The sequence below is a fragment of the Myotis davidii genome, unplaced genomic scaffold (assembly GCF_000327345.1).
Source record: "Myotis davidii unplaced genomic scaffold, ASM32734v1 scaffold223, whole genome shotgun sequence".
Lineage (NCBI taxonomy): Eukaryota > Metazoa > Chordata > Mammalia > Chiroptera > Vespertilionidae > Myotis > Myotis davidii.
The window spans coordinates 2,265,902-2,276,219 of NW_006294609.1; the positions used below are offsets into that span (position 1 = coordinate 2,265,902).

The 10,318-nt window shown below is 58.6% G+C and overlaps 1 protein-coding gene across 2 annotated transcripts in view; it reads left to right on the forward strand.

The window, feature by feature from the left end:
- VPS37B (vacuolar protein sorting 37 homolog B (S. cerevisiae)) overlaps positions 1 to 10,059 on the forward strand; it is a 16,927-nt gene extending 6,868 nt beyond the window's left edge. For both annotated transcript variants that reach the window (XM_015567332.1, XM_015567331.1), the window contains exons 2-4: positions 6,449 to 6,620; positions 7,489 to 7,571; positions 8,281 to 10,059. In XM_015567332.1, coding sequence (XP_015422818.1) covers positions 6,449 to 6,620; positions 7,489 to 7,571; positions 8,281 to 8,709 — 684 coding nt within the window. In that variant the 3' untranslated portion in view covers positions 8,710 to 10,059. The remainder of the gene's footprint in view (positions 1 to 6,448; positions 6,621 to 7,488; positions 7,572 to 8,280) is intronic.
- Positions 10,060 to 10,318: the final 259 nt, after the last annotated feature.

Sequence of the window (10,318 nt, forward strand, 5' to 3'; positions counted from 1 at the left end):
AGCATCAGAAAAATGAGGGACTACCCCCCAGCGAGCTTATTGGTCATTTTTCAAGGTTGCTTGAGCATTGAATCAATCTACTAAACATGGGTTATAACGGGGAGGGGAGGGGGGGGTGGGCGGGATCAAACAGTCATCCTGCTCTTTAGCCCTGGCCGGTTTGGCTCAGCGGAAAGAGCATTGGCCTGTGGACTCAAGGGTCCTGGGTGCAATTCCAGTCAAGGGCATGTACCTCAGCTGTGGGCTCGATCCCCAGCCCTGGTCAGGGCACGTGCAAAGGCAACCAATTGATGTGTCTCTCAGATTGATGTTTCTCTCTCTGTCTCTCCCATATTCTTCCACTCTCTCTAAAAATCAGTGGAAGAATATCTTCAGGTGAGGATTAACAACAACAAAACAACATTTATCCTGGTTTTCCTATAGAAACCATGTCAGATACTCAAACCGAGGAGGCAAAAAGCTCTCTACGGAAGAATTCCAGCCCACACGCACAGAAGATGAAATTAAATAATTACTGTTAACTTCAGGAAGTGTGATTATGGCCTGTAGTGAGGATTATAGCCCTTGCCCATTGGAGATACATATTAAAGACTTTAGGCTGCAGTGATCAGGTGGCTGGGATTGGCGTTAAGCCCTGAAGCGAGCTCGGGAATGGTGCTGCCTGTCGACCCGGGGAAGGTCCACGGGGACTCCTGACACGTCTCCCGGCCCTGCTCTCTGCTTGACAATATCCGCAATGAAAAGGTAAATCAGAGATAAATAGAAGTGAAACGCAGGCCATTCCTGGGACTTGAAAACAGGGAAGTGATAGTAGACTGGCCCGTCAGTGCCAGAGAGCAGCTTTCCGAGCGTAATTTACACAGTTCTGTAGAAACACGTCAAGAGAGACGGTCCTCACACGTGGCGTCGGAGCCCGGGGGTTCCTCATGACACCCGGGACTTTGCTGCACCTCCTCCTTCCTGAGAGAGAGGGGGACAGGTCTGTCTGGCCCTCCGCCTCCGAGAGGAGGGGATGGAGGTGATGGGTGGAGAGGGGGGCGCAGGGCCGGGCCTGCAGGGAGCGCTCGGCAAGCGCTGGCAGGTCCTGCTGAGGGGGAGGCTGTCCCATCACTGGTGACGCGCTCACTCACATCTTTAAATTCGCATCTGTTTGAATTTTGTTTTCTCTTTCGGGCCTTTCATGGGAAGAGCAGATGCAGTCTGTGTTGGGGGGCGGGCGGCGGCTGCAGTGCAGGGCGAGCGCCACACAGCTCACGGGCCTGTCTCCGTGGACGGTCATGAGGGCCTGCTGCGTTCTGGCTGCCGCCTCCCCAGAGCTGGGCACGGAGAGGTGCTCCATACGTGTTTCCTGAATGAATGAACCAACCCGTGTTGGCGTGTGTTGTGTCTGTACAAGCTTTAGTCGAGGTACTGAAGTGCGTGAGTTTTTTAACGGGTGTGTGAGTTTCGGGGCAGCGAGGCCGTCGTCGTCGCAGCCTGGCTCTCTGTGGTCCTGTCACAGTCTCCAAAGGCAGGGGGCCGCGTCCTGCCACCGAGAAGGGTGTGACTTGTGAGGCCAGCTCGCGTCCAGTGTGTCTCCCTTCTCTGCCTTCGCGGGCGTTTGCTTTAGGGCAGTCACCGCATCATCCGAATTCTCCCCTTCCCGGTTCACTGCCAAACCATGGCTCGCCGTGCGAGCGAGCGAGGAAAGCCGTTTCCAGCCCCCAGCGGGGGGTGTGTAGTGATGGTGTGTCTGTGGTGCTGCTGTGGAACAGTGTATGGTAAACATTTAGGAAGCTAATGTCTGGAGCAGTTTAGCAAGTTAACAGTTAACCGACAGTGGCCTGAGGCCCGAGGTCCTGATCCCTGCAGATTAGGCTGAGGGGTGTTGAGTGATAGGCCTGTTGGCCGGGGCCAAGTTCTGGGCTTGGAGTGAGCCACTGGATTCTCTTAAGGGGGCGTGTGAGCTCCCACGTCATTTTATTTAACCGGAAAGCCCTTCTCGTTACGTCAGCCAGGCTCTGGCAAGACGGCCCCCGGCTCAGCGAAGGCCTGGCCTCGGGGGAGTGTTGCCTCCAGACCCCAGGGGTGGAGAGAGCAGAGAGGGGGAGAGGGCTGCTTTGAATGGGGAGATGGGTCTGGCCACCTACAGTCACCCCATGGGGAGGGGACCCGGAGACCCCCATCCTCAGTCCCCATCGCCAAGTTCAGCAAGAACTAGAAGGGAAGGGGCCTGTTGAACTGGTCCCGGGCCCAGCTCAGCCAGTCGGCCCTGGGGCACAGAGCAGGATGGAGACAGACGGACATTCCAACACCGTGTCAGTGCCCTGGGGCTGCCACAACAAGGGACTACAAATTTGGTGGCTTAAAACAGGGGTAGGGAATGTCTGGCCCGCGGGCCCTGAAATCACTTGGCCTGCGAAGGCATTAGGGGCGAGTTAATTAAATGCTTGACCACATACAGCAGGCTACGTTTTAAGCTGGTAATTTGTATGGCCCACGAGTGATGTTATAAATATCCAGGAAAAGGGTTCCCCGTCCCTGGCTTAAAACAAGAAAGCAACTCTCCCAGTTCCAGAGGCCTGAGGTCTGACACCGGGGCCCACACGCCCCCTGGAGGCTCCCGGGGAGTGCTCCTGCCCTCCCAGCCTCCTCTGCACGCGGCCCCTCTGCGTCTGCCTAGTCTGTCTCTTACACGGACACGCGTGGCTGGTTCAGGGCCACTCCGATCATCCAGGGAGATCTGGTCTCCGGACCCTTGACTTAGTCACATCTGCAAAGACCCTTTTCCCAAACAAGGCCATGCTCCCGCCATCCAGGGATGAGGATGTGGACTCATCTTTGGGGGGTGGAGAGGGTGCGCCATTCAGCCCACTCCAAGCACGGTCACTCCAGGAATACAAACTCCATTGTGACACAGCAGCCCCCCAGGCGCACGTGTGATGCCTCAGGCCTCCCCTCTCCCCACCCCATTTTTGATGAACGAACAGTTACCTGAACAAGCACAATGGACTGCGGTACAAATGCGCTCACCCCAAAGGTGTGCGCCGACCACCCTGCAGTAGACACTTCCTGTGGGTGGAGCATGTGGGTTCCACCTCCACAGAGCTGTGCCTCAGAGATGCCCGGCCATCACGTGGGCGAGATTGTATGGCCCGTGGGGCTGTGGGGTGGTGGTGGGTGAGCACCGCAGCCACGTCTCCAGTACTAAACGGGGTGTTGAGCGTTTAGACTTCCAGCACCACCAAGCATTTCCGTGTGTTTGTTGAAATTCACTAACATAACTCAGTAACGGCATTGACTTCGCCGCTATAAGGACTGTATTGTATTACAAGGGGACACAGAGGACTGCCCGAGCATGTTGCCATAGAAAGGGTGAGCTTGGAAATTGGGCAGGTTTAGGAAGGCACAACTCTCAGAGCTGAGGTAGCCGGACCGGCCAGCGCCAATCAGAATCCCACTTCGCCGAGCCTTCTGCAGACCCAAGCCTCTGAGCCGGCCGGTCTGCTGGCGGACGGAGGCATCCCTCTCCCGTCCCCACGCGTCTCATTTGTAACCGATGCATGTGTCATTCAGGGGGAGTTCACATTTGTTTGCTTTTTGACCTTTATTTCCTGCCATATTCCTTCAACCAAATAAGTAAGTAGTGACTAGTGCGTTTGAGGTGGAAAGTGCGTTCTGTGGGAACGTTGTCATTGCTGGGAGCATCCCAGAGGGAAAGGGCCGGACGTTCGGCCTGGACAAGTACAATCAAAACCTGTTTTCTTTTCTAAAACAAAGACAGCTGATCTCCCTGCCGCCTCTGCCCTCTGGCTCGGCTAACACCCAACAGATTTGTTTATTTTTATTTTTAAAATATACTTTTATTGATTTCATAGAGGAAGGGAGATGGAGAGAGAGACATTAATGATGATAGTATCATCAATCAGCTGCCTCTTGGACGCCCTCCACTGGGGATCAAGCCTGCAACCTGGGCATCGAACCATGACCTCCTGGTTCCTAGGTCGAGGTTCAACCACTGAGCCACGCTGGCTGGTCCAGGTTTGTTTATTGTTAATTAAAAAATAAAATTTTCAGTAAATCTGTACGTTGATGATATACAAACAGAAAAGAGAAAGTAACAAGGTCACACAGTCCCGAGGTCGCCGTTGACTTTGGGGGGACACCCATCCAGACAGCGCTGCTCAGGGCAGGCAGACGGGCAGAGATGGCCCCGGCCGTCGGGTCCTGGTGTCAGCGCTGCTTCGGCAGCTCGTTTTCCTTCCACCGTGAGCAGAAAGGGGAACTGCAGTGAAACCGAGCACAGCGATAAAAACGCTTCCTACCACAGCGAGATTATTTCCTGAAAAGATTGCTCTCTGGTTAAGAAAAAGGATCATGAGAACCATCAAGGGCTGGCGACAGTTTTCAATTTCAGGCGTCTGCTGGCTCGGCACCACGGCTCCCGAAGTGCGGTGGCCCCTCCACGGGGTCTCAGGTTGCTGTACAGAGCGAGCGGCCACAGCGACGCGGCTGGGATCGGGAGTCGGGCTGTCACCTGCCGAGTGCCGTGGGCGCGGTCCCACCAGCCCCTCCGCTGCTTCCTCCCGTCCCCCACCCTCACCCCTAGCACCGGGAAGGGACACTGAGGGGGAAGGTGTCTTTCTGCGTCACATTGAGCGGCCCGAGCTCTGCTGTGGGGCCCGGGCGTGGGAAGAGGTTCGTCAGCTACTTAGAAAGAAGCTCCTGACACCGCAGCCATGTCCACCTGGAGAGGCTGTGGGTGTGGGCTGGTGGCCACTTAGAAGTCACTGGTTTGTTTAAATGTAAAAACATGAACGCCCGAAGGATCTAAAAAATGACAGCTCGCTGGGTGGGCCGCCTCTGCTGGCCGGTGGCTCTGCCCTCCTCTTTGTGCAGACGAACTGCCTTTGGCCCCTAGCCTGTTGCTTCCTTGTGGTCCCCTCCCCTGGGACTTCCCGGCGTGTAGACGTGACTTTGACCTGACTCTGACCCCGCAGGAATCAGGTGGCCGAGCGGACGGTGCTGGGCGCTGGCCCGCCAGGGGTGACGGGCGGTTGCCGTGGCGTTCGTGTTCCAGCCGCGCAGACGGCGCCAGAGCGCACACTCAGTGCCCGTTGCGAGTAGCGGCAGGAAAGAAAGGGGCACCGTGGCCGAGCGTGGCTGCCAGCATGCAGTTTCCAGGCCGCATGGCATTTGCATGTGTAGTGTTGAAAGGAATTGCCACGCCGTTTCTCAGAGCGGCTTTTTCTCAGAGCGGCTGTACGGTGGTGTGTTTGTTTTTCTTGGTTCATTCTTTGAAATCTCAGTAGTCGGAGGGAAGACCTCAGGACACCGCCCGTGTGGCCAGCGCTCTGTGGCTTGGGGCAGAGGGAGCCCCTGCCGGGCCTGTGTGTGGTGCCCGAGTCCGTTCCAAGGCCCGGCCAGCCCCCAGGCCTGGCTCGCAGCAGCAAGAAAGGGGGGGTTCCTGCTGTAGATTCCTAGTGCTGAGCTGGATGCGTCTCTTCCTTAGATTTGTTAAGCTGCGCCCACTCTTTAGGGCCCGGGGCCCTTCATCTGTGTGTCCTGCTGCAGGCCTGGGGCTATGGGCCTCAGTCTTTGTTCTCTCCACCAAGTTGTGCGTGTGCTCTTCTGCATGTGTGTGTGTGTGCTTTCTGCATGTGTGCGTGCATGCATGTGTGCGTGTGCTCTTCTGCATGTGTGCATGCATGCGTGCGTGTGCTCTTCTGCATGTGTGCGTGCATGCGCTCTTCTGCATGTGTGCGTGCACACACGTGAGTGTGCTGGGAGCCGTGTGGGAGCCTCCGGTGGGCATGGCTCGAGGGGGCAGTGGCGGCAGCGCAGCCAGGGCCCTACCCTGTGACTGTGGAGAGGAAGGAAGTAGTGAAAATAGGGGTGTGGGGGCGGAAGGGGGGTGGTGTGCAGGGAGCAGAGAGGACTGGCACAGGCTTGAGGGAGAGAACGGGCAAATAGGACCACCCTCCATCCCCCCCTCACCTCCCGAGAGGAAGGAGAGGGCAGAAGGAAACCCCTGTGGGGCAAACAGTCCCCTCCCAGCTCAGGGCCCGCTCACCCAATGGCGACCAGCAGCGGGGGAGCTGCAGTGGGCGGGGTGGGGGTGGGAGCGAGGGGAGCAGGCTCAGTGGCACCAATCACCTTCCCAGGGCCCCAGGCCTGAAGGTCATGGGTCATAATGTCGGCCCACTGGCCCCTCCAATAGGGATTCTTTAACTTCCCCTGGAGCAGCAGACACTTGGTCTGAAAAAACCTGTTTCCTCCTGGGAGGAGTAAGGTGTTCCAGTCAGCACAGCCACTGAGGAGCGAGTCTGGGACGGAGCCCGCCCTGCTCGCTCGCGGGGAGGGAGGTGGCTTGCTCTTCAAGAACGGGCAGCAGCATCCCCACGAGGAAGCCGAGGGGCCGGCCGGGAACTAACACGCTTGGGTTCTCCCTGTCCTGTGTTCCCTGCAGACACAGAACGTCCAGCTTAACAAAGAAATGACGCTTGCCAGCAACCGGAGCCTGGCCGAGGGGAACCTCCTGTACCAGCCCCAGCTGGACGCGCGGAAGGCGTGCTTGACCCAGAAATACCAGGAGCTGCAGGTGCTGTTCGAAGCCTACCAGATCAAGAAGACCCAACTAGGTAACTCGGGGCCATCAGCTCGGCCAGGAACGGAGCTGGGAGCCCTCTCCCAGCTGCTGCGGCCGGGAGAGCAGTGTCCTGGGGAGACCTCGGAGGAAGGGGCGGCCTGGGGAGTGTCTGAACCGCAAGGCTCCGCTGCATCACCTGTGCGGTTAGGCCCTCAGAGTTAGTGTTGAAATGACCGTCACCGGGACATTGCATGTTAATGTCTCACTTTAATTTCCAGCCATGACGAGAGGAGGTGGGAACAGAATAGAGTCCTGGGAGCTTTGGGTAGGTTTCAGGGAGACTTCTCGGTTAGGAGGTTACAAACCACCCCCTTAGAGGTCACAGGGGCATCGGATAGCCTGGTCCCCCCACTGTCTCCATAACTTCGGTAAAAATGGGCCAGAACACACCTAGCCAGACAGTGAAAGGGAAGCGGCCGCCTGGTGCCCGTGCGTGAGGATGCAGACTGCGCAGCCCCCGGGCGTGCCAGTCCCCACGTGGGCGTTGATGTGGCTCGGAGGCTGTGGCTTTACTGTCGGCTGGACTTGGGGACCATCTGCATGTCCACTGTCCGGTGATGGGCTCCACGGGCGGCAGGCAGGAAGTGCGATGTTGTGAGGGGAGTGTGGAGCGAGTCGCGTGCTCAGTAACAGCCCGTCCTCCGCGGGGCAGGGGGACCTGGGCTCTGGGGCGAGGTGCACCTGTCCTCAGCTTTAGTCTCACTTCCTGGAGAGTCCTCACCAGTGTGACTGCTGTCGCCTTTCCGGCTACAATGCTCGTGCTTTGAAGGGGAGTGGGAGGGGTGTGGTTGTGAGAGGCCGGGGCCCTGTGATTTCCGAGGGTCAGCCCCCCTGCTCACCCTGCCTCTGGCTTCTTTCAGACAGACAGCCCAGCAGTGCTTCGTTGGAGACCCTGTTAGCACTTCTTCAGGCCGAAGGAGCCAAGATTGAGGAAGACACGGAGGTAAACAGCCAGTGTCGCTGGCCCAGTTCCCTCGGGGACGACGAGCACCACACCCCGAGGCCAGGAGGTGGTGCCTCCCAGGCTGCTCCTGAACCGAGTGGCCTGGGCTGGGGGTACAGCAGGGAGTGGGGTCCTCAGGTGAGGGGTGCCTGTTGTGCTGACTTAGCGAGGGTCTCATGGGTGCTGGGGTGCCATCTGCTCTGAGTCGGTAGGTGGGAAGTGCCCACGGGACGCAGCTGAGCACTGGAGGCTGGAGCCTCACTAAGTGAGGCGATGAGTCTGGGGGACAGTTGTAGCTGCGAGTCTGGCATAGGGGTCCAGATGGGACCCGGGTGGGCACAAGCTAGTTTCGGTCCTGCTGAGCCCACGTGTGTCAGGATGCAGCCAGTGGAGGGAGCAGACGGCTTGGGCTGGCGTAGGAGAGGGTTGGAACTGGGCGCGGTGCTGTCCTCTCCGGGCCGCGGGGCCCCCTGCAGCCTGAGGCCGGCTCTCCCCAGCCTACTGCCGTCCAGTTTGTGGTTGAGAGGTGGGCCCGTGGGGTCAGCCAGGCCTGCCGTGCAGAGCGGTGGGGGATGGAGCTGCGGTGACCGGAGGAGGGCCCGAATTGGGAGGAAGCTGGGGTGCCTCTCCGAGCTGCTGGGTGGTGGAGGGAGAGCCCTCCCCCAGGGCTGGGCTGTCCCTGTGACCAGGTGTCCCCTGCTGCTTTCAGGACATGGCAGAGAAGTTTCTTGAGGGAGAGCTGCCTCTGGACTCTTTCATTGACGTCTACCAGAGCCAGCGGAAACTGGCCCACGTGCGGAGAGTGAAGATCGAGAAGCTGCAGGAGATGGTGCTAAAGGGACAGAGACTCCCGCAGGCCCCGGCCCCACCGTCGTCCAGGGTGCCGGAGCCAGTGCCCGCCGCCCCGGAGGCCAGCGGGCCCCCTTCCGTCATGCCTCGGCGCATCCCGCCCCCTGTGCCTGCAGGACGCTTAGCCACCCCGTTTACCGCTGCCATGGGCTCAGCACAGGCCCCGCTGTACCCTCCCCTGCCCCCCCGCATGGGCCTCCCCACGCAGTTTGTGTCGCCATACCCACCACCTCTCCCCCAGAGACCCCCGCCGCGGCTGCCTCACCAGCCAGGCTTCATCCTGCAGTGAGGGTCCCTCGTCCATCCGTCCTGGGAGACTCGCGCCAGCCTGCTGGCCGGGCCCACACTTGGGAGGGAGCGAGGCCCGGGGCCCCGTGGCGTCTGCTGTGAGCACTAGATGGGGTGAGTAGTGTGGGGCCCTGGTTCGTGCTGGTGCCAGTTTGCAGTCTCCATTCTCATGCGGTTTGTGTTGTGAGCTCACGAACCTAGGGAAGCTGCCCTCCCTCCCCTTTAGAATCATGGTCCTCCCGTCGCAGCTTTTGCGGTCAGCATGGTTCCTGGTTTCTGCTTTATTTTCACGACGGTTTGTCCCAGCCTGCCCCAGCCCAGTGAGGGTCGGCCGAGGGGCCAGCCCAGAAGGTGCTCACTGAGTCTGTGGGATGACAGCCCCCCCTCCCCCAAAACCTCAGTCCTTCAAAGCCACCCGCAGGGTTTGCACTTGGCCCACTGCCCAGTGGAGGTGGGCGGAGCTGGACTTTGCACATCGCTGTCCTCCCAGTTCCCCCCACCCCCCCTCAGCCGGTCCCAGGGTTTCTATGAAGAAATACTCCAATATTTTTACTACGTGTGTAAATTTCCTGTTTTATATTGGGGAAGAAAACTTTTTGACACAAAACCATTCAGGGAAACTTTATAAAAAATGCACATGTTGTTTTGAGCAGATGGAAGTGTAGGTGACATGAATCCTGTCACAGGCATTGGGTGCACAGCTTCACTGGTGCCATGGGGGCTGCCCCAGGCCATGGGGTGGCTGCAGCCCCCAGCTGCCTTCAGGAAGGGCACGTCACGCTGTGTTGTAAGAAGTTCGTGCCCTGAACCAGCGTCCTCTTAGCCAATATTCTCAGCCTCTGGCTGGGCCCTGGGAAGAGAGAGGGTGCCAAGCTAGGACCCTCCTCCTGCCCCTCTAGGTGCCCCACGTGCTAAATTCCGAGGTTGGGGGGTGTCACCACCTACCTGTGGACAAACAGGCCAGGTGCTCAAGTGGGGAACTCCTGACTGCTGCCGAAGCTCAGACGGTCTGTCCCAGTGGCCACGGGTGAGGCCACCACCTTTGTACTCAGTGTCCACACAGTTCTCCTGGACTTGAACTCTACTGTATCATACCTGTTTTCAGAGAAACAGAGCTGTTTAGGACCATTTGCTGCCATGCCAGTCAGGGGCGCCTGCCATGTTCTGTGAACCCTGAGAGCAGTGCCACCCACCCCATACCTCTGTGGCTGAGCAGGACGCAGCTGACATGGGCTCCGTGTGGACGTGGCGAAGGGGCTGCCAGGCCGGCCACGCCATTGCTCAGGGCCATGTCTGAGCTGTGGTTGTGAGGCTGTGGGACCCTTTTTAATAAATAGAGAATTGTTACTAACAGTCCTGTCATTCATTTACCTGTGCGTGATGTTTGGTTCTGAACATCAGTGAACCTGACTGGTGTGTTGCTGAAGTTAAAAATGAAAGCCACCGAGATGGCGGCTGCAGCTGCCTCGTCCAGGGCCCTGGCCCTGAGGCAGAGCCCTTGTCCTGTTTTGAATCAGGAATTCTCACAGCCAACAGCGAAGGGCAGAGAAGCAGGGTCCTCACCGGTCTCAGTGGACGCGGCCCTGGCTGCTGCCCACCTGATGGAAATG